The sequence below is a fragment of the Hippoglossus hippoglossus genome, chromosome 6 (assembly GCF_009819705.1).
Source record: "Hippoglossus hippoglossus isolate fHipHip1 chromosome 6, fHipHip1.pri, whole genome shotgun sequence".
NCBI lineage: Eukaryota > Metazoa > Chordata > Actinopteri > Pleuronectiformes > Pleuronectidae > Hippoglossus > Hippoglossus hippoglossus.
Window position 1 is genome coordinate 14,428,140 of NC_047156.1, and position 27,107 is coordinate 14,455,246.

General features: G+C 41.5%; 2 protein-coding genes across 2 annotated transcripts; both read right to left on the reverse strand.

Annotated features, from left to right (window-relative positions):
- Window positions 1–40: 40 nt before the first annotated feature.
- fbxl22 (F-box and leucine-rich repeat protein 22) lies at window positions 41–15,391 on the reverse strand. The gene is given in 4 exon segments (XM_034587486.1): window positions 41–75; window positions 10,939–11,509; window positions 14,798–15,169; window positions 15,171–15,391. Coding segments are annotated over 3 exon segments (786 nt in total). The 5' UTR covers window positions 15,236–15,391; the 3' UTR covers window positions 41–75; window positions 10,939–11,160.
- A 2,185-nt stretch (window positions 15,392–17,576) lies between these two features.
- Window positions 17,577–26,739, reverse strand: usp3 (ubiquitin specific peptidase 3). Its single transcript, XM_034587490.1, has 15 exons — window positions 26,281–26,739; window positions 26,027–26,087; window positions 24,828–24,965; window positions 24,333–24,416; window positions 24,068–24,149; window positions 23,689–23,768; window positions 22,744–22,857; window positions 22,309–22,422; window positions 21,972–22,121; window positions 21,473–21,579; window positions 21,111–21,191; window positions 20,872–20,990; window positions 20,661–20,774; window positions 19,176–19,243; window positions 17,577–18,694 (listed from the first exon to the last, which is right to left on the reverse strand). Exons 1-15 carry the CDS (start codon window positions 26,369–26,371, stop codon window positions 18,253–18,255), a joined length of 1,845 nt encoding a protein of 614 aa, XP_034443381.1. The 5' UTR covers window positions 26,372–26,739; the 3' UTR covers window positions 17,577–18,252.
- Window positions 26,740–27,107: the final 368 nt, after the last annotated feature.

A 27,107-nucleotide genomic window follows, 5' to 3' on the forward strand; every position in this document is an offset into this window, starting at 1 on the left:
CAGAGAGCGGGGGGATGGGCTTTCAACAGGTCAATGGGTTTGTGTACATTTGTGTGTGTGTGTGTGTGTGTGTTACTCCATGTGCATTAGTGTGCTTGTATTAGTGTCCCAGTTTTTTTTTTTCCGTTAAGAGTATCCAATTAGTGGATTAGTGTGTATTTCTGAATGGGAATTCGGAAATCAAAGCCTTTTGGTGTTTCCATTCTCACAATCACTGAAGCAGAAATGACGTAATCTCACTTAAAAGGAATCTCATTTACAGATCTATGTCACGCCGCAGATTTAAGCGTAATGAGATTCAGCAGCTCAGGGAGGAGATGCCAGACTCACGGCCAGGAAATCATCAGCCAAACTCAAAATGACTAATGACGCTATGTATCTTTAACGGCTCCTTTCTTGCACCTGATAAGGAAACACTTGAGAAGTAAAGTGACTGTGCACTTGCTGGTGCTTAACATGCGGTGACCTCACATTGTCCTTGGCCTCAGCAGAGCTTTAGTGCTGCTCTCTTATGAAAATACAGAGTCCGAGCTGCCGGGAACAACCAGTGCTGGCGAGTAATGGAATACAAGAGTTATATTGTATTTAGAGGAACAATTTGACATCTTGGGAAATGTGCTCGTTCAAAATTCCTGAAGAGAACATAATAAATTTGGATAAAGCTGGACACTTGTTATACATGTTTTTGAAACTCTCCTTCTTGATATAATATGATGAAATGTTTTAAATGAAAAGACGAGAAACTCTCTTTTATATAATCTGAAGATATGATTCAAATGAAAAGACCAGACAGTTGTTTATTGAACTCAATGCCTCAAGTTCACTCAGCGAGAAATTCTATGCTGGAAAAAAAAACTCTCGGAGGTTGACACAAAAACTCAGTCCACCCCACAAGGACAGTTCAAGTGCTTTACAATTATAAACTTCTTAAATACGTGGCTTCTTCTTTTTCCATTGTGTCACTGCCGAATTTTCTTTTGAAACACAACGGCTGACCTTGGGGGGTGGGACTTAGACCCTCTTCAGTCGCATGTGCACAGGAAGGTTTTGACAATAGAATCCTCCTATACTTACTGCACCTGACCTTTGGCATCGCCTTTTGAGTCAGAATGTAACAAGACACATTGTGAAATGTGAGGTCTGGCTTGACCCCAGCGTCAGAGAATGCATTTTCTAAAACATTCACACGCAGTCGGCTAAAATGTCACACTTGAGAAATGACATCCGGCAAATCATGTGAATGAGGTCAGAGGACAGAGGGTTCACTGTGAAACACTGTATGTCAGCTTGGACATCGGAGACGACCAGCAGTGAAAAGTAACTAAATACATTTACTGAAGAACTGTACAGTTTTGACTTGGCTTGTCTTTTTCTTGCGAGTCCCTTCTACATTATTTTACTCCTCTACATTTCCGAGGGAACTAGAAGTGCATACCCCAGCCAAGGCCCAACAGTCCCCTTAAATGTAAATTCCACACACTCATAGATATCAGTTACCTAAAAGTGACCGACCATTCAAAATCAAAGTCCAAGAACTATTTCCTGGGAAATTGCTGACAATGACAAAAAAACATCCCATCTCACAATGAAACAGAAAGTGACAACAATTTCCTGGATCCCTCCTTTTGTCCAAATCCACGACAAATGTAATGGATTCTTTTCTGACCCACAACACATCCTTCCACCAGGTTTCATGGTAATCCGTCCCGTAGTTTATACATCATCCTGCTAAATGTTGTACTTTTCACTCTCCTGCCAATGTTACAATCTGTTTTCAGTATAATCAACTTCTTCATACACAGGTTTATATTCCCGACCCTAAAAGAAGTAGCGGTGTAGATGACGGATGGATGGAGATCTGACACCATGAATGGGACCATGTGGCTTGATGAGTTTTTTTTACATTTGTTCCATTAGGTACACTTTGTAGATAATAACTGTTTATTTCAGTTTAATGTCTGACTTTATAGGCCCATATTAAAATGGTGTAATTCTGCTTTTACTTCAGTAAAGGATGTTAATATTTCTTCCCCACCCTGAAGATGATGAAAATGATGATAGCGGTTGTCTGATCATGTGACCTTCAGAGTGGCGCTACACCAAAGCTTATGAGACCAGTAGAGATTTCTGATGATCAGCTGATGCAGGTTTAGAGGTCTTAACATTCATCATAATAAACAGGTAGATTAATGTCATATTGAGGCTCCATTGACATAGTTTGTTTTTCACCATATTACATTTACAAAGAAATTAGAGTCTGACGGTGTGCATGCATTTAGATTCGTGTTTCTTCAGCTCATTTTGTATGAAAGCAAGTGGAGGTAACTGACCTTTGCCGCCTGTGGCAGTGACAGATCAGCCTGCTGCTGCTCTCCTCCTGTTCACAAGAAACACATTTTATTAAATTTGTTTTGCTCCAAAATTTTGGGATCCTTCCCATTAATGTTCCCCCTGCAATTTGAGCGCTGGCAACAAAAGAGTGAATGCATTATGAGCTCAAGTTGAAAGGCTGTCATTATACGTGTGCCTATGCCGTGTGCTTCATTCAGCCCTCCTACTCTTATTTGCACATGTCATCGGCTGCTCCGTCGTCCGTCCGTGCCGCACGTCAGAGGCGGCTGCTGGCTGTCCTCCTACACCCCCTGGAGACAGTGACCAGTTGGGCAGGCAGCCTGTAAGAAACCTCGCTGTAGAGATCCACAGACGCCGCCTGTCTAATTACCAGGCCGCATGGGGGAGAAGCAAAAACAACACGTGCTGTGCAATATCACGCCAGCGAGCTCCTTCACATCCTGCACTGCGTTTGATTCTGTCCTCTGCTGCAGCCCTGCATCAGAGGAGCCTCAACCCTGTCCTCCACCTGTAGTGCCCCAGTTACTCCCTGCACATGCACTGTGGCCGGGGCTCGGCAGCCTGCGTGGATGCTCTGGCAGACAGACACAGAAACAGCTCCACAAATAGACCCTTGCTCGGTCTCACAGGGGAGTAGTAGCCCCACTTCTGTGTGCTCTTGCCTCCTATTTCATGTGCGCCTCGGGCCAAAACAAGTTAGCGAAGAACCACAGGGAAATCAAATTTGGAATTATTAGATCATACGGACACTATCGTGGGAAGGAGAAGGAGGAATGTGTGCATAAATACATATTGTTATGAAAATAGGTTGATTTCAGGAGCTCTCTGCTGCCAGTCAATGACACTGTCTGGTCCATGTTCAATTGAAATGACAGGCTGCAAATATATCAACTTTGTTACAGGTAGTTCTCTTATAATTTGCAAAAATATAAATTGAGAGAAGGAAAATGAAAGCAGGTATTTATCTTCTGTATCTTCCTTTTTTTAGACATGAAGCTATGTGGATTATAGGAAGGAAGCAGAACTGAAGCACTGAAACAATATGTGGAAACGATGAGTCTGAACAACATCATTATAATGTGGAAGAAAACAATCTGTGGTTAATTTAGTTATTGTGTCCTCCTTTTGACACGCTATATGTTCAATTTAACTGCGTACATTCAGTCACGCTCTCAGCTCGGTCTGCATATAAAACTGGTATAAAATCTCAATGTGGTTTCACAGCGTTTGAAAGTGGGAGGTGGCAGACTGCTAACGTATGAGTCAAACCTCTGTCTGTGTGCTGGAGCCATTTAATTTTTTGGGCGGGGGGGGGGGGGGGGGGGCTGTCGTGTTGTGACAGACACAAACAATGTCTCCTCGCTGGAATCGGTGTGTCCTTGAGCCGGCCCTTCACTCGTCTGGAACGATGCTGCTCTGCATCATCCCTCCTCCTTTTTGTTGTTTCTCTCCCTCTCTGCTGCGCGACACATCCCATTTCAACACCTCACACCATATTAACACGGGGGTGAGAGACAGAGAAGAAGACAAATCTTAACTCTAAAGTTTAGGAAGCGACACCTGGATGTTGTACTCGAAAGACGTTGCTGCTTATTCTCAGTTTTGATATAAATTCCCTGTGTGTCCACCCGGATTTAAATCATCATAAATATCTAGGATAATATATATATACAGTCACGTAGCTACAAAAGACTCCAGCTCTCTGAATAATTCACAACTGTGGGCCTTATATCCACCAGACAGACTCAGAGCCACATAGTTACTGAGACCTCAAGGAGCCTTTGAGTTACTCCAGCAGGAAATATAAAGAATAAAGTATCGTAGGACGAGAGAGAGAGGGGCGTCAAAGCGCTGCTATATTATTAAAATGATCCCATTGGGCCCCGGGGACAGACTCACACTCAAGCAGGTGCAAGATAGCACACATACGAGCGCTGAAGGACACGGGGAGCGAAACAGCTCTGAAGGGAAAGGTTTTTCTAATCTAACTCTGACAGGGAGTCCAGGACAAGACATTGCCGATTCAGAGATGTTTACACTCGTCACCTCCTCTGTCTGTAACCCAGATAAGATTTATCTGCATTCCAGGTTCATGTGGGAACATCCAGATATCTCCCTTCACCTCACAGAAGTCCAACTGCATCTACACTGTAAAGAAAAGTCAAACTAAATACGTCAAATGAAAATACTCAACTAAATTGTATGTTTAGTACTGGAATAAATGTGCTTGTTATATTCAACTTAAAGCATTTTCGTGATCGAACTCCAGAGAATGTCTGTAGAATTGGGTCCGGACTCTCTCAGGAGTTTGCTTTTCACACATGAACATGTCAGGTGAGTTCACAACAACACAGAAAGTGTGTGGCTCCGCTATTTGTATTCTTTTTGTTTTTTGCATTTTTGCGTCTGTCCCACTCACTCGCAGGGAATCCTGCAGAGGATCTCCTGCTGTGTCCTCACATCGGCTCCTTTCCAACATTCTGAAGACTTTGTACTACGGGGCTGGCCGGAGAAAGTCCGCAGAAAGTCCGGAGGCTCTCACTCACTTGCGTTCACACATAAAGACCCTCCAGAGAGTGTCCAGAGGATCTCCAGCGTTCAGTGCATGTCTGAAAGCCGCTTTAGAAACATTGGTGAAACTTCATCTTTGTAATAATCTATTTATAGTCGCCAAACAATAAGGGATCATTAATATTTATGCGTGATAATAGGGGTAGGGACTGAGGAATTGACAGCCTCTTTATGCCCTGTCTCATAAAAGAGAAGATAACAAATGCTTCCACTGTCTAGACAACATCATTCATCGAGTCTTAGGTTGCAGCCTATACCCCAGACTGTTAAGACATAAAGCTTTAGGTTGTAAAGAGTAACAGTTACTGATTAGTGACGGTTACTGATATCACACACGCCTCAGATGCCCTCTGTAGTGAGTGACATCAGCAAACCCCCCCCCCGTCTGAGTCAGGCCCCGTACGAGGCACGGACTCAAAAACTAGTGCTCAAACACCAAAATAAATGAGTAATCAAAAAAAAACACACATACTTCCTCCTTTTCCTTCGTCAAAGCCTCAATGCCCCCTCCTCCCCTTCCGTGGGTGAGTAATCAGTGGATACTGGAAATGCCTCATGGCTGACCTTATAAGGCTGTCAGGAAACTGCTGATTTTGGGTTTCAGGGCTCAGATAGCTATACCTCTTGCCTTTTACCTCCATTGCCTCCGTCTCCCCACCCTCGGCCCTCTATGACGGAAAGGCCTGTGCTGTACCAGCTCCTCAAAAAGGTCTTTTTTTATCCAGCACGAATCCTTAAGATAACCGGCTGGATCCTATCGCCTGCTGTCATCAACAGAGCATCTATATATATCATGTAGGGAATCTGCTCTGCTAATGGCAGGATGCAGAATGTACTCTGCATTGTTTATCTCGTAAATTACTTTGCAATTCATAATGACATTAACTCTGTTGAAATGTTATTACCTCTGCCGAAGAGGCTGTGTTTTCACCTCTGTTCCTTTGTTTGTTGATTTTGGTTTGTTTGTTTTTAAGCAGGACAACACGCAAAGACTACTCAGCTGACTTCCATGTCATTTTGTGGAGGGGAAGTGTGACAGATTATCCAAAATTTGGTGAAGCATGTGGTAAAGGTCAGGAAAGAAACCATTAAGTTTTGGTGGCATCAGGTGGCGGATCCAGGATTCTTTTGTTTTCACTTTCGTACACATTTTGAGATGTTGTATCTACCTTATTTTCCAGGGACTAAGTCATGGATCTTGATGAAATTTGGTGCAGATTGACTGAATTTAAGGGTTTGGCCTGAAAGGAGGTGTGTGCTCTAATAGTTTGAGAATTCCTTCACATTCTTTGAACCCAGCCTAATATAATATAGTTTAAGTTGTGTAAAATTCTGCTATATCATGTGCAGCTTCTCGTTGAGCTCACAAACAGGTTTTAAGTCAATTAAATCTTCATATTTTCCAAAAGAATGAATCTGCTTTTTTAATACAGTTTTTGTAGGGTTCTATAAGCTTAGTTCCTTTTGACTACATCCATCTCAGCATCAGGCAGAAGTATCTTTACATACGTCAGGTTGTACTAAGAATTTCCTGTATCAGAAAAGCAGATTTGTCCGTTTTTTGGAGTTGCTTTTAAATGTAAAGGTATCTGTCATCATGGTCATATGCATGATTTTAAATTCTGGTAAACTACATTTTAGTAGAAGGGAACTGGTTTTGTACATCAAAGTAAATTGTTGTAGAAAGCACCTATTTCCTCAGGTGAGGCAGAGTCTGAACATAAAACACTTACCAGGCCTCTGTAGCTCACTCATCTCATCTCATCTCTGCTTGAAGCCAACAGCTCAGGGCTCCAGCTGCTGCTAACACTTCTGGGTCACAAGTTTGCAGTAGTGTTGCATTGTGGGCAATGTAGTCTTTTGACAGAGAGTCAAATGCATGGAAATAAAATGACACTGCGGCCTTAAGTTTGACCTTTTAAAGGAAATCTCTCTGTTGTGATGATGTTCAGAGGAATACAGTATTGTGAGTGTGACGATGCTCAGAGCAATGCAAAAAACAAAAGTATTCTTATGAGGTTTGTTGAAAAACAGTGGAACTCTAATGCCATGCAGTTGTAGAGGGAACTGCACAGGATCATTTTCACAGGTTTAACATCACTTATTGATCACAACACCAGCTTATAAATAAACAGTATCATTGAGATTCAAAGGAGGTAAAAGAAATGGCTTCATGCAAACAATAAAAGTTGTGATTATTTTTCTCTGTTGCTTTTAATTTATATGCTCCAGGACGCCAGATCAGTATAACACTACTAAAGACAAAAAATCATTTTTTTATTGAATTTTGTGAAGCTCGACCCCAAAGTTGAATGAAGTCTTTCATTATCCATGTCCAATCTGTTCCGTAGTTTTTGTGTAGTCATGCAGGCAAACAAATGGACACGGATAAAAACGTAAACCTCCTTGGCAGAGGACAATAAACACTTATGTTGTTTGGGATTCACATTAAATTGTAATAAATGTATATCTTCCTGATTACATGTAAAAGCCGCCTCATTCTCATTCCAGTGTCTCATCTGTATTTGTGGAGCATCTTGTTGAGAGTGTGGCAGCTCATTAAAACAATTAGGAGGGTTAGCCGATTCCCTGGGCTGAATTTATTTAATGAAATTTGTTATTCTAATGAAGCGAGAGCAACACATTGAATCCATCCCTTGGAACTGGCCTTTTATATGTTTTGCTGTCAGCCAATGTTGCTGTTCATTTCATCCGATCACTGTTCAGCACGACAGTGAGATTGCGTGTTTGGTCAGATAAATAAATACATTTATTAATTTAGTGTACTTATACTTCACATGGGTGATTTTATTTTCCATTTTTTACGTCACTACTTTACATAAACATAGACATTGTACTTTTTCCTCCTTTACACTGTATATATATATATATGAAAGCTGCAGTTTGTAGTTGCTATGTAAATTAAGATTCTACAAACAAAACATAGCTTATGAAATATGACCCCCCCCAGATCCTGACCAGAAGTATTTTCTGCTGTGCTCATTGTCTTCTAAGAGTTTTCTTCACACTTGTATTTGATCAGTGAGACAAATTTCAGATATTGTGTAGGCTCATGTGTAATCCAATCAAATTTCATTTCAGGTCTAAGTTTTATCTCTAGAATCTCGTTATTTGGGACAAATAAAAATCACCGGAGTAGATCTTAAATAAGGACCAGGCTGAGACAGGAGGATGACTATTTCTCATTTACATGCAAGGATGAGAAAATTGTTTAATATTGAGTCATATTTATTTTGAATTGAGCTCAGTCTTGTCTGGGCGAAAAAGGCAAGAAAGAAAAGAGCTTTTATTTGAATTTTCCTATCCTCTGGCATTATACTCCCAAACATATACAAAAAATGTGCCTTTTATGTGTTAGAATATTTGTCATATTAATGAAATTGTGTAACAATTTAGTGTATAATAATTAATCTTTTTCATTTTATAACTTGAAACATATTCCACCCTTTTGTACTTTTTCTTGCGTAACATGACTTGTTCTGGGGCTTTGGCATTATTTACTTGAGCAAAGGATTTGAATTCCTCCTCCACCACTCCCCATGTTCCTCATCCAGACTCAAACCGGTCGGTGGATTATTCGTCTTGTGTAAAAGCACGTATGCATAAAAGCAGATGCTAAATCTAAACAAGTTTGTGTCCTCGGTTGTGGGGTTACATAACAAAGAAAAAAAACTGGCAGTGCGGTGGTGTCGTCAAATGTTTCAGCTGAAACACGCCTCGAGTCATCAATCTTTTTTTTTTTACACATATTTTCAGTAGCAGAGTCATAAAGAAGAAATGTTTCCCTTTGATTGATTTGATGCCTGCAGTGCAAATAACAATTGGAATAATATTCGACTTATAGACACTTTTTGTACATGAACCCTCCAGCAGACTGTTCTCATAAAAAGGGATATAATTGCGTGGTGTGGTCTGTTTGAAGACATAGTTAGTCCCAACCTCCGAATCCAGTGTTCCACCTCAGGCAGGGCTGCTCAAACATGGGTTAGGCCTTTAACTCGACACGGTGGATACAGACACACACGGGGGGGGGGTCCACATTTGATCTTGGAGGATTTATGTTGCACCAGCTCTCACATGAACAATCCTTTCTTTACAGCGAAATAAGGCCAACACAAGAACACAATGCGACCACTGTGTACCAGCAGAGATCTTATAAAAGAGCATTTTTTGCGTCACATCAAATGTTTGAGATGTGAATGTCACACACTGTGAATTTCTTGCAGAAACCAAATATCCAATCACTCACACAGAAAATGTTTGTTTTGTCGACACAGTAGCTGCTCTTGTCAGACACAAGGTTGTCTTTTGTCTGATCGCACAAATCCTCACTTCTCCCTAAATGCGATGGGAGTGCAGGCTGTGCTCGGATACTTCATTCGCAATTGGCAAAACAAAGTTACACATTGGTGTGGCGGCTGAAAGGGCTGCAGCTGCTTTCACAATGAATAACACAGTGACGGACATGCATCAGGACTGTGTTATTTTACAATCACCGCACCTTTAAGAAGACAAACCGGCCTCTAGTAGAAACGAGCAGAGCTGTGACGCGCTGACTATGTCGCGTTGTTACATGTCTCAGTCGTGTTGTTGTGTTGGAGTTGTGTCTGCAGCCAGATGTGCCTCAGGAGTTCCCCACCTGCAGCTCATAACTCTTTAATGGTCCAGCCTGCCAAGCACTTTGCAATTAAAGCATGTTTCTTGATAGTAAATAATAAACCGTGGCCTCTGTTTCACTGCAGCAGCGTTATGGTATATTAAAGTAGCACATGCTATTCTTCACCCACACTTGGGGGCTTTCCTTTATGTGTATTATAGCTTTCAGTAAGCCTCGTATAACAAGTATTATCCCAGAGCAACCCAGTGTAGGGTTAGGGTTAGGGTTAGGGTTAGGGTCACTCGTTTGAATGTGTTCTCGCTCTTATCAACCCAATATGCAAAGATTTGTTTTAAATGCAAAGATAAAATTGCTCTTCAAGTATCAATAAACAATTTATCATCAGTGCTATGATTCTGCAGTAATACTTCAATGCAAAACTTTGTATGGCTCATTTGGTTTTTAATTATTGCACCAAATTAACATATTTAATCATTAATTATAATTTGTATTATTTTAATTTCTGAGGGTTCATCATTCTAGAGATTCAATTATACAGCCATAAAAATTTTATTGTCCATCACAAAATTGGAGAAATTAGATTTTCCAGATATTAAATAAGTAAAAAATCAAAACAAACACAAACACAGAGTAAGGTGAAAAAAACAGAAAGTAGGAATACACACAGTATTGTGACCTTTCTGGAACAACAACAGGGAACTGAAAAGCTGCCTCATACAGTATTAGTATAAAAGCCCGCGTCCTGGTCGGATAGGGAAAAAAGCTTATTCCTGATTACATTGACCTTCTGTGAGAAGATATGGTAATTCTTTAGACATCACAGGATGTGGCGCGCTCCACAGCAGCAGTCTGCAATAAAAGTGTCACATGGCATTTACAGGGGGAGACGCATTGCCCCAATCAACCTACTTTCATATGTCTCACAGTCTTATATAATCTGATTCCAATCAGGGCTCAGGCGCAGGGCCCCTCTGCCCTGATAGAACGTCTCCTCTCAACATGTCTCACCATGACAGAGCACCGAGCAACCACATGACTTCTCTTTGTATCATGAAGGTGTGTGATCTCGCCCTCAGGGGAGGTTATATTTTAATTAAACTGTTGAGATAACTGACACCACCCTCACATCTGTAAAGTCAATAAGTAGTAATGACAGATTATGTCGTATGAATGCACCTCTTTCAATATTCATTGATTAAGGCCTCATGTGTATATAAAACATGTGTGTGTGTGTTTGGTCCAGGTATTACTCATGTAGTGGGGACCTAAATCTGTTTATATAGTCAGATTATGGGGACAAAAATCAAGTCCCCATACACAAGTCTCCAGGAAATCCATGTAAGTCAATGCAATGCCCTCTGAAGTCATGTAGACACGTGTGTGTGTGTGTGTGTGTTTTGATTAACATGGAATAGAAGCAGCTTACATAACATGTTTTTGTAAGGATTATTCATGTTCAACATATAGTGTGTTGCATAAAAAAGATATCAAAACTGTAAAACACTTCATAGTAAAAATATCACACAATCAAGTCCTTAAATTTTGTCACAGAATTGTTTTCCCTTGCAGTCCATCTGAGAGAAGCTGCGGCTCTTCCCTCAGGAGAACAGCAGGACTTTCTGTAGCGCCCTCCTCAGCAGCACCTTCTCCTGGGGCTTGCTGTCAGGGATCATGTCGGCGCTTCTCTCTGCCGTCAGCTGGACGCCTGGCCTCCTCTCCCTGATAGCCTGCAGCCCCGCCTGAGTGATGTTCCGGCAAAAGTCCACCTTCACCTCCTCCAGACTGTCTCCGTGATCCACCACGCCTCCCAGGCTGCGGTTGGTGATGCGGACGCAGTTCTCCAGGTGGAGGCGGCGCATTCTCCTGCAGCTCTGCAGCAAGGTGACCACATCCCAGTCGGTGATGTGGCCGCAGCCAGAGAGGGTCAACTCCAGCAGGTTGGGACACCTGTGACACAGCGAGTGACATCATTAAACAGTGACAGGTTTCCAAACATGGAGTATAACCAGACCTGCTCTGTGTCATTCCACTTTGGGACATAACAGAGGGGGATGTATGCTGTTGTTTAGAGGTCTGATCTGAGACCATCAATGAGAAATGAACAATGACAATAAGAGGCAGCAGCCTGATTCTATAACAGAGCAGTTTAATATAATATTTTTAAACAGCCCAATTGGGTTTATGCGTCTTTCCCGTGTACAAATGGAGAATGTCACTGTGGCACAGAACAATCACAGGATATTTCATGAATAACAGCATTGCACATTCTCTCATGCTCAATTTTTTTTCAGGAAATTCTGCCTAAAATGAATCATTGCATGTGTTGACTGCTCATTTCCATCCATTGCCATGAAGTGCACTGCAACCTACTGGCAGCTACAGAGCTGGCAGACACACACCCTGATGGCAAAGGGGATGTAATACACGTTTGCTGATGGAGATTACATAAAGACTTACATAATCTTACCACTTTACCACATGTGAGCCAAACACACTGCAGTTGCCTTCAAGTGTTGAGGGTGCTGCCCCAGTAACCTCTGAACATGGGACAGGGGAATCAATCCACGTGCCCCCGTTTGCATTGTTACACGTGAAAAATGTGTTGTTTTTTTTGTGTTGTTGTGACTGCAAAGCATTGACGTCGACCAAAAGATAAAAAGAAAGAAGAAGTAGAAGAAGGTGGCATCGAGTCCTGATAAATGGATCGAGGAGCTGGTGACATTTAGAGATTCAGCTGCCTTCTAATAACCACAGCAGAGGCACCGAGGTAAACATAATGGGCATAAAAACTTCATCAACCTTTGTTACATAATCCACCCTGTCGTGGCTCCTCCCCTCACCGTGTGCAGACATATGTGTGTGTGTGTGTGTGTGTGTGTGTGTGTGTGTGTGTGTGTGTGTGTGTGTGTGTGTGTGTGTGTGTGTGTGTGTGTGTGTGTGTGTGTGTGTGTCCGTGTGTTGTTTTTCTCCCCAAAAGCATGTAATTATCTGCATGTCACCTTGTCTTAATATAACCACATCAACGTCCCCTGTGTTTCACAACTGAACACTAGAAAAACACACACCCAGTGAATGATTTTATTTTCCTCCATCAACTATCTATCTGTCTGTCTGTCTGTCTGTCTGTCTGTCTGTCTGTCTGTCTGTCTGTCTGTCTGTCTGTCTGTCTATCTTTCTGCATGCAGTTCACATTAACAACCATCTTCAGTTTACATGATTAAAACACACAACACAGAGGGCAGTCTGGGGCTGACCCTAACCCTGGAGCTGAGCACAAGCAGAGCTCCACACCACCAACCTGTAATCATCTCCCTAATGAGCTCTTTGGTTTCCTGACGGTTATTCTGTCTGATCAAATTATCCAGTGAACTGCAAAAGGAACTAAGACGTATATTTAACATTCCACTCCTCCGGCCACTTTTTAACAGGCTGAATAGGTTTTTTGGAATTTTTCACTATCTGGATGCAGCAGGGAATATTTAAACTCTGCAAGAAGACGTCCTAATGTATGACCCAAACAACGTGCTGAAGCTTGTTTTGTAAGAGAAGGCATCCGTTTATTCAAATGGCGCATACCTCAAACTGGAACGAACCCACTCAGAAAAAAAACATAAAAGCTTCTTGTGCCGCCCACTGTCCAACCCACATTACATGGCATGTTTAGCATGTCAATTCATGTTGCATAATCCTGTTACTCTGACCTCAAGATTATCAGAATCAAATGATTCAGCTCCTGATGATTGATTTGCTGTAGTCATCTGTACGAGGGGAGCATTACACTGGAAACTACACTGTAAAGAGGCCCATTGACATGCAATGGTTTATAGCTTTTTCCATGGAGATAAAAAAAAAAAACAGTCAGACATGAGCCTGGCGTCAGAGGTTGCATGATTTTATCCAGGAAGAGGCAGGCGGAGACAGACGCACATGTTCATTCCTCCAACAGCAACAAAGAGCCAATTGTAGGCTCCACCTGCTTGTGTAAATCTCCAGTCTGCAGCTGACTGGGAGGGTCTGCAGCCAAATCACTCTTTATCACCACCCCCCCCCCAGCTTCTGCGTGTCCCCTCCCACTGTGTCACGTGCACTTGCTTTCTTCTCCTGTGGACTATTTGGGAGGGTTTATCAGTATGCAACGAGTGTGCCTGTGGCCCGTTGAGATACAGGACCCAGACAAAGTAGGTGGTTCTAGTTTTGACTGCTCGCACAGCCCTCGTGTCTTGCGTCTCAATTTTCACAATACAGGAAATCCTCACAGGGTCATACACTGAACCCATAAGCCAGCCTCCCTTCCGTTCTCTGGTCCCGGCCAGCAGTGGTGGCCTGGCTCCCTCACATCAACCGTTATTACTGTTACAGTGAAGAAATTATCCAGAGACCTCATTATGTCTCTCCAGGCTGATTCCTGCATGCAGCCGGCCGCACGAGGCCGGACGCCAATACTGCTACGTTTCAGTGACCTATCAAATCCAGCTGTCACAGCATTCACCAAACATAATTTGATATCTGACCACAGTTATGTTAGTTAATGGAATCACTCTCATGTCCCACAGATGTGTCATTTCTCTGTCTCTGCTGCCAGCTCAGGACACACCATCTGTTTCTAATGATTTTTTGTTTCCTGCTGCCTACAGCTAAACATGGCAGCTTCACTAAGCCATGTGCCTCTTCAAGAAAAACAATTTTCCTCCCTGTGGAGGCTGTGAATGACCCTGAAAAACACAGAAATTGTGAGATCGTGATTGAGACACATTTCGCCAAATAATAACTATATTTTTCCACAAAACAAAAAACATAATCATGTGTAACACCAGTGACACCTCAGGCTCCACAAAGCATCTTCCTATAAAAGCAGCGATAGGGGCTGACAAAATAAATAATAAAAATAAATCTACTCATGTTAACTGAGGATGTGTTAGAATGAATGTTCATTTAGCTCCATGGCCTCATTTAAGATTCAGGTTTGTATTGTTGTCAACCTAGGGGTCGGGACCCAAACAACGGGTCACAAGGTAAATGTGAGTGGTCGCAAAAGAGCCAGTTAGAATGGAAAAAGTTATCGCATATGTTTAGCTTTGCTGTACAAATACATGGTTAAATAAACTGTGGGTCACAAAACAAAAAAGCACCTGTCTCGTTTTGTCCACCCTCTATTGGTCTATTCCACGGGCAATTCCCTTGTTGGTTGTCTTTAAAAGACACGACATAGCAGGGACACCCCACACAAACACTCACATGTAGCAGACATGGGCCAGGAAAGCGCTGACCAGGCTCTCGTGTTTGCTGCAGATGTCCCTCTGAAACGAACTCTTCAGCCAGTCCTCGATGTTGCACACTTGCACTCTGCTGGAGAACCAGCAAATAGTCAAGTACCGCAGCGAGGGTCCCAGCACAAAGTTGTCCCTCGTCAGCTGGCACGGCGAGCTGAAGTGGAGCAGATTCCAGAGGCAGGGGTCCACGAAGATCTGGCGCAGCTGGTGACAGGTGAGGGACAAGCTCCTGCGATTGTCCTTGTCCAGGAAGGAGAAAAGGTGGAGGAGACACTCGTGGTTGAGCTGGGTGAGGTGCATGGTGAGCCGTCCAGAGACACACAGAGGGGCCTCGGGTAGCGACAGGCCGGCTGGTAGGCAGCAACAATGAGCCTGCAGCCCGTATTGTGTGGCCTAGATACATGATGCCTTCTCAGGCACATGCTGGAGGCCTGCACATATAAGGCCGTGTGAGCGTGGGCTATTTTGGGAAGACAACTGTCGGCACGGTCAAAGATGGAAGTGTTTCAGCCATACGCTCCCTTTCCATCTGTCGTGGCTCTCAACAGGCAGCCAGCAGTGGACTGAGCCAGATGTTTACAATGCCCTGATCCACTTCTCAAACACAGATACTCACTGAATGACGCACAAAAAGACAAACGCCTCCATAATTCATCGCAAAGCAAAACCATCCACAGGTCAAAATGTGCAGCTGCTGATAAGCCAAGCTGTAATTCACTAAAACATTATAATTATATTAATGTCTTTTTATTTTGATGTTTAACTCACAGTGAGTTGTCACATTCATCATTTTTTAATGAAGGAGGAGTAAATGTAATTTTAAGAACTTTTAACAATGCAATTAAACTTTTTGTGGAAAAACCGTGTCAGAGTAAATGTATTATCCAAACAAGAGTGCAGCAGATGTTATGTACCATGTGAAATCTATAACATATTTTTAAAAACAAACTGAAGGTGGTGCAAGATATTCAAGATATACTCTTTGTCCACTTCATATAGGCTGGAGCAAAAATCTACTTACAATACAACTCAGTCAGTAGTGCCAGTACACAACACATTATTTTTGTACAGAATCATCAAATATATATATATATATAAAGTACATATACATACACTGTATAGTATTTATAATGGTAAAAACCTATTTTACTGGATTAAGCGAAGGTCTAACAACACAGCTTTAATGACCCAGTTTATTACCTTTCCATTACTTTTCTATATCATGTTCAAAGTACATGGAATTATATTTGTTTTTAAAGATAATACTTTAATTCCCTTGTTAAAATGTCTTCTTTGAAAATCTAAGAATGTGAAAACACCCGTCTTGAGTCACACTGTGCTCATAAATACTCCACAGTGAATGTTAAACATCAAAGTGAAGAAACCATCACACAAACCTGTTGGGAGCAGGTTATGAAATGATGATGAACCATGACTCAGTGTGGCTGAAAAACTCCCCAACTCGAGAAAACACTAGAAGGCAAAAGGCAAAACACCATTATATCTGTGTCATCACTCCATTACCAGCTAAGTCCTGTTCCACTTGTTATCAGCAGCAATGTCCCAAAAATGCAGGACAGTGGGAAATGGCACTGTTGGGAGGCTGATTACAGTCTGTGCTGTGACTCATCGTGTCATGATGTCCTTAACCAGACCCCTGATGCGAACAAATACAACGTGAGCTCATTATTAGCTGCTGTGATTGAGCCTCCAAGAGAAAAGGGGGAAAAGAAAGAAAGGGCACTTGTGTCATTAATGGGGACGGAGCAGCGAGCCTGCAGCCACCGGTGAGCAGGTGAGGACGAGCAGCTGTTCTCCAGCATATACAGAAGCACTTGTTCCTGCCTGAGCGAGAAGGCTGACTGGCTGGCACGTGTCCTGAGGGGAGCGCTCATGAGTGTGTGTGTGTGTGTGTGGATGAGTATGTGTGTGGGTGGAGATGTTCGCTAGAGGACAGGGAGAAAAAAAGAGGTATGCTAAAACATTTTTTTCTCTCTAAGGTCGTATTTGAACATATCAAAGGCTGTTTTCCATTAACGAACAACAATAATACCGGTGCTGGGACAATTATACTGAATATGTAAACAGTGTCCCTTCTGGTGTGCATGTGTCCAGCTTACGAAACCAAAAGACATCATATGTAAACAGCAATAAATGACTAAACTAAATGTTTACATTTGGAAAAATGTACTGTAGTCTATATTTATTTTACATTTTGGCCATTTGAAATTTGTCATAGAACAAAAAAAATGTATATAAAAACATCACAAGTATCAAATGTCTGAAACCCCAAGTCAACAGTTTTATCAATTGCAGATTAATATTCTGTCGATTGACTGACCGTGTCAACTTTATCCGCCCCTCTGTCCTGGAGTTGAACATTTCTTCTACACATAAATCAATGATATAGCAGCTGCTGAAGCATCATTATAATTTTATAATTCTGCAACCGAGAGCCTAATTTAGAGAAACTGAATCAGGAATAAACTTAACCTGGATCTAAAATCTGACATTTCTCATTTGCGGTTGTGTGAGTCTATGAGCTTATTGTTCTGTCTCGTTCGATGCAATATTCTTCCTATTGAAGCGTGATTAAAAAAAGGACCTTCAGAGCAGGTGTATCAGAAGAGTGTGTGTTTAGCCATCAGTGTTACAGGAAGTCTGATTGTGGTGACGGCTCACTGCCAGGCTCAGGAGAAAAGGAGCAGCGCTCAGAAACACAGAAAAAAACAAAACATCAAACATTTGAAAAAAAGATTCTTCTTTGTATTTTGTCATGTTCACTTTGCCTGATACATGTTCTGAAGTTCATTGGGGCGAGTGTAGCTCAAATATACTCCAACACCAGTACAGACAAAAACAAAACAATTTGACAATGAACATTTCTTTCACATTGGTTCTGGTCAAGAGGTTAAAACAACTTTCTACAGCTCTAATGAGCACCTGTCTGTCAATAAATGTGTTGGATTGTAAATCCTAAAATCTCTACTAATACCTGTAAAAAAAAGAACTGTCAGGTTCTTAATATGTGGAAAATATACAGTTAGAAACTTTGAAAAAAAAAACTATTATTTTCACAATGACAGTGTCTCATCAGTCTAAACATTGGACCAACTGAGGTTTTCCAAGGCTAAAGCTTCATTACTTAACAATCACCTTTGTAATCTATTACATACGGAGAAGTCTACCTCAGCTGAGGATTACAACATCGAGGAAATAAATGCAAAGAGTCTACTAAACAAAAATCAAGCAGCAAATTATACATGGTGCTGTCATGCAAGTCATAAAAGAAGAATTGTTGCACATATATTATTATACATAACAAAATGAACTATTATAATCAAGCACTGTGTGAGATGGGGCCGACGTGGAGCCGACATGGAGTGAGGAGCTGGTCTAAGGCAGTAAAGTCTGACTGAATCATTGAGCAGACGTCTGTATAGCTCGGCTGCTCTCCTCTGTTGCAGCCTTGTCAGAGGAGTCTCTATCTATAGCAGCTTCATCCATGTCTCTGCCCACATTTGCCATGTTGACATTATCTGGGGATTTCTCGTCCAAGGTATCCACCATGTGTGAGGCTGCTGCATCCATCGAAACACCGTCTGCAGCGACTGCATCTGCTGGGACTTTGTCCCGACCACCTGCTCCTGAAGAAACGCCGTCCGGGGCCGTGTTGTCCACAGCGGGTTTGTTGGTGGTGGTCTTGTCCGAGGGCACGTGGCCAGTCCTCTCCACGTAGAAGAGGATGTATGCCTTGGCCTTCCTCACCGCGTCCTCATTGGTCAGAGATACTGTGCTGTCGTTGAAGTGGTACCAGCCGCCCTTGTGGCTGCCATATGCTGTATAATGCCCTGATCCAACCCTGTGAACACAGACACATCCATCAGCTTCTACTCTCTGGCTTCCTACAAGACCTCATTTCCTGCTGCTGAGGGGTGAGCGATGCAGCAGCGCAACATCGCCACTTAGAGGCCAGAGGCAAAACAGCAGCACTTTGATCAACAGTTCCTCCTGGCATGTCTAAATGCTTTTCATGGACTCTCAGCCTAACGGCTTTCAGCATTTAGTGGCTTCATGAATTTTTTAACTTCAGCTGTCTACAAGGCTTTGGAACAAAACTGGATCTGAACTGCTTTTATAGTGGTGGGGTGACTGACAGCCGACTGTGGTAGGTAGAGCTGCTAAGAGACAGTGACTAAAGCACATCTAGGCTGCTGTCAGTGCTCATTGATAGAGTAAATTATAAGAAAAATAAGTTTTAAAAATGCATTTTCTAGTCTTCCTATTTCATAAGCACTGAAATACTGATCATAAGATCAAGTCTAAAAAAATGTTCTACTCACCCGGAACCATGATGCACGACAACAGCCGCAAGGTCGTACAGGCAACTCCCTGGTACCGAGTTCTCTGGCTACAAACATAAGAGCAAGATGAGAATTTACACAAGTGATCCTGGTCTCTTTCCCTTTTCTTTCACCCCTTCTATCCCTCTCTGATTTTTCTTCCCATTTCTCCCCTTCAAAGTCGCCCTCCTCAGGTCTGTCGGAGGTGTTTTCCCTCTCCATTGTCACCATGTGCTTGGTCATTGTGGGAACCGATGGATTTCTCTCTATATTTTTGTAAGGTCTATACTTTATGATGTAAAGTGACTTGAGTTAAGTTAGTTGGGATTTGGAGATTCGCAAATAAACCTAAATTGAATTTCTTCTCAACTCTTAGTTCTACTCACACCATTTACCCAAAATATTGACTTAACTGAATGAAAATGATTTATAAAATGTTATAATATTCAATAAGTCTTTATGGAGGACTCAGGTGTTTCATAAAAAGACGAGAGGCTTCACCGTCTTGAACATGATACAACTTTCAAGCTAATAACAAAAACAAAAATAATGTGATTTTTCCTTGCATCCATTGTCAAGGCTGTCAAACTGATTTGCAAAGCAATAGCACCCCCTGGAGACACTAGAGCTCCTAGCAACTGTCTATATTCTATGTGTGTGTAAACAACTCAAATAAAAGAAAATCCCTATCTTTTTTGGATGTATTGTGTCTGTAAGAAACCAAAATGTATATCTCTGCATGACATGTTTTTCTTTGTGGATATAAATCCATCATCAGCTGGATGTGACGGGGGAAATTTAGTTTGACTAAATGACCAGTTTGACAAAGGAGCTACTGTAATTTTTGTAAATATACAAACCTTCTATACGATCTATTCTATTTTATTCTTCATGCTGTCCGCAGCTGCACTGTTTGTGCTGAACTTACAATGCAGTCATTACAGGTCAGTGTTAAATTTCACATGTCTTACCAAAGTCAGCTGTCTGGCATTATGCTTATTTTTAAAATTACCAAACCACCTTAATTACAATGGGGTTAAATTTAGACAAGTACACTTGGTTGTTGGTGCATCGGAGGCAAAACAAATAAAATGTCCACAATGACCACTTCTGCAAACATATTCTCGTCTTTCCAAACAGTGGACGGAAAGAAAAGCTTGGATGGCCTATTAATAAGTATTATTGATGTTTAGTTTTTAGCATTTTGTGGTATAGGTACAGAAAAGTACTTCGAGTCCTGAGAGGTGCAGCTGACCTCTGACCTATTATTCTACTTAATTGTGGAATTGGCGTGGCTTTCAATGACTCAGCTGCAGCAGTCATCATTTGATAAAGGTATTGTTCCTTTGGTTTTCATCCTTTTCAGACTGATCGCTATTGTCACAAAATACCTCCTACTCTTTAAAATCTTTTGGCTGAGATATAACAGTTTAAAACTTTTAATGTAAAATTGCATGATCTGCATCTCTTCTGTTTTGTGCTCACCTCAAGCAGGTAACCCCTCATGTCCAGGCCTTTCAGTGGAAATTCCACATAGGTATCGACCTTGTTTCTCAAGAAGGCTGTCCAGTGGAACCTCTTTAGGTGCAGACAGAGAACCTACAGATGGAAATAAATCCCCCCGTTACACCAGTACACACGTTTTAAGTCAAATTGGTGAATTACTGTAAATGAATTGCGATTTTCTGTCTCCTACCTTTGGCAGCTTTTGAATCCAGAACTTCTTAGTGGATTTCTGTCGCTTTTTACACTTGTGGCAATAGTACAGTTCTGTTTCATCAAGTTCTTCCAGGTCAGTGAAACTACGTAAGCAGTCTAATAAAAAAATTAAAAATACAGTATAAAATGTCATTAATCTCAGCAGTTTACAAATAGAATCTAACACTGCCAAAAAACATGTCTAATGAGTCATTGTCTATGAAGAAGGGAAATTACCACGTAAGGTGCAGGTTGGTCCTGGTTCTTGGTCCTTACTTCTCTTTTGTCTGAACTGGCTTGGAATGTCCAAAGACAGATCTGTGAGAAGGAGACAAATGTTCGGATGTCATTTATCATCAGGTTTTTGTCTTGCTTTACTTATCTCCACCAAAATGACAGGATTTACATTCCTTAATTGACTTTATAATATAGAGTAAGAATCTATACATTAACTGTCACATTTACATTCATGTTACACTAATGGTGAGCAGTTTGCTGAATTAATAACTTTGCTAGACCACAACATTACTGGTAATCTTTCTTTCTTCAACTTGTTGTACGTGTTGTGAACATTTAGTCAATTACAAAAGTTGTTTTACCAAGAAATGGATCAAACTTTCGAGATTCTGTCCCACATATCAGGCAGTTGACTTCATTCTGAAGCAATCCGCCAAAAATTGAAGTGACAACACTGGCAGTCCCATTTCTGTAGAGAATCAAAAGGCAAACAAAGCAGGTTTAATCAATAAATGTGCACAGATTCAAATATTCTTGTGATCAATTAACACATAGGAAAATTAATTAAGAACCCCACATATTCTGAACCCAATCGATGTTTACTGATTAGAAAAGGGGTACATTTTTTAAAAATGTACTCAAGTAGACAGTTACTCATCTCTGGCTCTGCTCTTTACAACCTCTAAAAAAGGTAAGAAACTCTAACTACATTGCTTTTAATAAAAAAATAAACAAGAAAAAATAAGACGCTTGGGTTTTGACAGCTGACAGCAGGACTACTGCACTTCACAGGTTTCAATATAAATTTAGCTTGGAAAGAGAAGAAAACACAAAAATAATTGTAAAGTTGGATGGACTTGCATGCAGCATTTGCCCTCTGCTGTGGAGAGTCTGACGCCATCCTGAGGTGAGACCGGGAGCGACGACCCGTTGCGACTGTACTGCAGCTCTCTGTGGAGGTGGTCCAGCAGGTAACGCATGAACTCGTGGGCGTCCTGCTGCTGATAACCCCTGGACACAAAATACACAGCTTTAAATGACCCGACTGCAATAACACATAACAGATTGTTTCTGTGGTGCATTTTTGAGGATACAGACCATAACATGCAACACTTACACACACAGACACAATAAAATAAAGTTTATTGCCTGTATAAGAAGCTTCATTCTGCCAAACCTCTGAACAACGTGGGCTTACCTGAAACTTGGCATGATTTTCCATATGGCATAGAATAAGGAGTCTGGACTGAAGGCGGTCTGACTGCCCTGCCACAGCGAACAAAGGGTTTTCCTGAACTCCTCCACTAACGACCTGTTCAACACAGAGCAACCCTGTTACCAAGCTGCATGAACTGCTGCAGTCAGAAACTAAAGAAAGTCTAATACTCTTACATAATGCAATATACACTCATTTTTACTTCTCTTGTCAGTCATTGTATCACACTATGTCTGTGATATTGAGTAGCACACTTTCAGTTCGGCTGTTAGGAGCATAATAAGAAAAGATTTCTGAGAGGATTGTCTTCCATGATCATTTACAAGTAGGAATTCTGCCAATTTCACACTGGCTGAAATGACTTTCAGATCAATGCACTCAGCCCATAACCCTCCCCCCTTCAGAAGTGGACCTTACACAGTGTTGTCCCCTTGGCTGCGGGTGTGGTACATCCTTCTTCCTGCTGTCTTACCACTGCGTAGAGCTACAGCAGGCAACTCCTTGAAATAACAGCTGAACTGCTCGATGTTGCTGTTGAAAAAAACCCACACGTTTAGTGAAGAGTGCCACATCACAGATTTGCTCAATTTGTTACATACGGTAATAAACTATTAACAGCTGAGTAAACAGACTAAGTTAATGAAATAATTAAGTTTGCTGAACTATATAAAAGCTGTTTTGGCATTTAAATCGTTGATGCATTGCATCAAAGTGAATTTACTGCTGACAGTCCTGTAAACTATGATGTGATGTGGTCTGAGCTACACAGTGTTCATGTTATATTTCTTATTTTTTTCTCCATTTGTTTATCTTTAAAAATAACAATAAATGATAATGAAGTTGCAAAGGTAGATTTTACATTGTATTTCATAAACAATGATGTAGTGAAACTACACTGATGATATATTGACTTTAATGTGGAGAACTGAATGTATTTTCACAATATTGAATTGCTGTCAGAAGTTACTTTTCTAAGATTCAGATTGTTAACACCATTTTTAAATAAATGGAAACTAAATGGTACCAGGAAAGTAGGAAACCAGATATTTTGTTTATCTATCACATGCTTTGGCAAATAGTCAGCAGTAATATCAGATGTTCTTCATATAAAGTAAATGTGCAACCGCATCAGCATAATCCTTTTGGAACACAGTTTGGAACTGTGTTAGTTGGAAAGTCTGGCCTTTTACTGTGTCCTGTCTCCAAGCAGCCTGTGTAATAATCCCCCTGACTGTGCCCCAGACAGTCTTAATAAAGGGTGACTGGTCGTGGGGCCCTGGGTCTACGGGAGCGGAGGAACTGAACCAAGCTGCAAAACCAGTTCACCACTAATGTGACCTCATCCTCAGCACAGAGCCTCACCTGAGCGACTGCAGAATGGCGTTCATGAAGCACGTGTTGCCCAAGTTCCGCAGGCCTGTAGCACCTAAAGCTGCCCCGTCCTGGCAGAGACAAGTGACACGCATTAATATGTTTATTATATATAAACATTATATATGATTTAAACTAGTATTTAAAGATATCACAATAGTCAGTTTGTCTAGAGGTCTGCAAAGGCTGCTGTGACTTATTTCACTGAAGAACTGAGTAAATATAGTTTAATGAAAGGAAAATCTGAGCAAAGCTGGTATTAGTAGTTGTTAGTAGAAGTACACAGTTGTGTTAGGGCACAATTGTAAAGCGGCTGCAACTTAACTTCTTCATGAAAATGAAAACAATCGTAATATATATTTTTACTTACATTGTCTTTTAACAGTTTGCTGTCTGGAGCTGGACTTTCCTGAAATTTCCTTTTCCTCTGTCTGTCACCCATCAGAGCTGAGCTGGACGAGAGAAAAACATTTAACTTGGGTAGTGATCTTTTATTGAACATGTTTAAAATGCTTCATGTTTCTGAAAAGGCTTCACTTAATGACAACCACCAATCAATCAAAACTAATGCTCCACTTAGATTATTGTCGAGAAAACAAACATATTGAGACTCAGTTCTTGAGATTGGTACTTACTTCTCTAAACTCTGAAGATGCTCCCTCACCTTCTGCACATGCCCAAGTTTAGTGTCATTGACAACAAATTCATCACATCTGTAACTATAAAAGACACATTAGAAAAGACACATGCACGTTTGAAAACAGAACAAACTTACAGAGGATTGAATCAGAATCTTAGATAAGAAACAGTCATCGTTAATATACATGTGTGTATCTGTTGTAGCACTCAGCACTGAACCACAGGTGTACATGTGGCAGGAGTGATTGTCATCAAATGTTTGGGAATGCAGTTTAAAATTTGGATCACTGTTTAAGTGGCATGTGACCTAAGAATGTTGCAAAGCATCTTATCAAGCTCCAACAGATTAATGAAGGTTGTTTAAAACATTTGGTTCCCATTACCATGGAATCTCAATGCTTTGACTGATAACTGTTTAATGACCGTGTGCAGGGCCCCATGGTGAGTCACAGATCGTACAGGAAGATAGGTTGGTCATGAGGGAAACTCACCAAAACACACTGAAGTTGCTGCAGTCCATGCAGACAGAGTGATGGGATTTCTCTTTTTCCTGTTTCTCCACCCTCCTTTGACCGTTGCCAAGGACTTGAGTGTCTTCAAAGTGCTTCTTTGCATGTCCATTGACATATCTAGATGAAAAACAAGTTATTTTAGCACGCAAACATCAACAGAGGTCGGCCTAAGTTGCTTCTCAACTTCCAAATTCATAACGTGTTTGTGCCTTTAATGTATTTCCATTACATTCAAATCACACAGGCTAAGCATAAGTTTGTCTAAGAAAGGGAAAAAAACTAAACACAAATCCTTGATCTCTGAAAAACCCACAAGGCTGTGTAAGAACACTTTGTTATTTTGTATTTTATTATTTCCAGATTAAAGACTTTTCCAACCATTTGGGTCAAAATGTAATCTACCTGCAGAATATTAAAATAGATATTTAACCATTTCTTAAATTCCAACTTCAATCCCTTTTCCAAATAGAAATGGCAACGGAAATTAAATATAATCTTGCTTTATTTGTAGTATGGCTTGTACCAAAAGTTAAAAGTACTATCCTTAGTTATATTTACCTATGTTTATGTTGAATATTGCTGTCCAAGTAAACAGAACCATCTACACAGCTTTATTTATGTATGGAAAGTGTTTTGGTGCTCTGTATTGGTTTGGCTACTGAAGCCCAGAAAAAAAAGTCTGGGGGGAAAAAAGAAACTGAACAACAGCCAGTAAACTGTTGGGACTTACATTACCATGTATGGAATGTATATACACAGACAGAGTTAGGGCAAGGATCACAGTGGCCAATGAGGAGTCCCCTCCCCAACTCATTTAAAAAATAATAAAAAAATGTCCTTTATTCCAAAAGTAGTATCTCTAGCTGGTCTGTTTCAAACGTCTACCTCTGTCAATCCAGAGCTTCTTAGGGTGCATTGTAAGTGTTGGTTATGTCAGTTGATGTTTTTGTTATGTTGGTGAGGGATGTTTTCTCTGCAAAGCAACTTCCCTACGGGGACAAATAAAGAATCAATCCATCTAAAAGAATTGCAGCTCTTTCATGGAGGCTTCATTGACTTGCCAGGGTTTAAATAATCCCTCAAAAGGCAAAAGCATTGAGACGCCAGTATTTGAAGTTTCTACTGTGGTGGGTTGAGGGCAGATGGAGTTGCAGCACAAACATCAGATAGTATCTCACCTTCCACAGTGGACCGTGGTACAGGTGAGGCAAATCCAAGGGCTTTTATTAGACCTGCAGGCTGGAGACAAAACACGAAGCTGAATTAATTGTAAACAAGTGATAACACACTGCTGTGACCGTTTTTTAACGGATCACTCCTCCATGTGTCACAGCGACAGCGTCGTGTAAATGGTCCCAGCATCTGTCCCGCTTGGCCCCAAAGGTGAGACCCAGTCAGGTGGGAGTCACATGAGAGAGAGTGACAGACTCACCGTTGCAGCACCAGGAGGACGGAGCCCCGTGAGGGAACCCGGGTGAGTCCACTGCGCAGCTCACGCTCGAGCTCAGATGAGGACACTCCATCGGCCCACGGCGGTGAACGAGGCCGGCTAACGTTATCCAACACCGCAGCACCGGGAACCAGGCTAACAATAGGTGGCCAATTAACCTAAACTAGCTAGCTATCGTTAGCCGAACAAGTACTTTATCTTCGCGGATGCACGTTTTCCTGCCTTTGCTCAAGCTAACACGTTTGGTAGCTACCAGATCTCCGACGAAATCTCAGAGAACAGAAGTTTAACGATATCTCACCCCGACATGTTGTAAAACAAAGCCGTTACGTTATCTGTGGCGTGTACAGGATAACTGCTGGCGTTGGTCACAAACAAATGGAAATAACTTGAGGAAGTGACGTAGTGTCTGCCGGCTCGGCCAAACACCAACCAGAGATTACAGAGTTTCCGTGAGAGTAATCGTAGGCCACTTCCGGCTTTGCGTTTCCGTTCCCCGAGCCACTTAGTAACACAGTGAGTTCTTCATATTTGATTCGGTTCTCTTGTTTATTACACTTATACCCACTGGCATTACCAGGAACCTGTTTTATTTACCACTTCAGGCATATTTTGAGACCCCTATGTTTGGTAGTCACTCGGGAGCACGCATACGATGTCGCTTCCTTGTTCCGGACCAGCTTCCGGCATGCGCAGCAGGTCAATCATCGATGGGACCCAACGTAACCTTGACATAACACGTTAAAAAAGATTTGACATAAAGTTGAATTGTAATTATTTAAGTTTAAAGTGCCTTAGCATACTTTTAC

Excerpts from the sequence above, each read along its gene's own strand:
- usp3 (XM_034587490.1), bottom strand. The coding sequence starts at position 26,371 with ATGGAGTGTCCTCATCTGAGCTCGAGCGTGAGCTGCGCAGTGGACTCA. Across the intron at positions 24,417-24,827 it reads AGCAACTTCAGTGTGTTTTG|TTACAGATGTGATGAATTTG; the intron begins GTGAGTTTCCCT and ends TGTCTTTTATAG. Across the intron at positions 18,695-19,175 it reads GTCGTGCATCATGGTTCCGG|GGTTGGATCAGGGCATTATA; the intron begins GTGAGTAGAACA and ends CTGTGTTCACAG.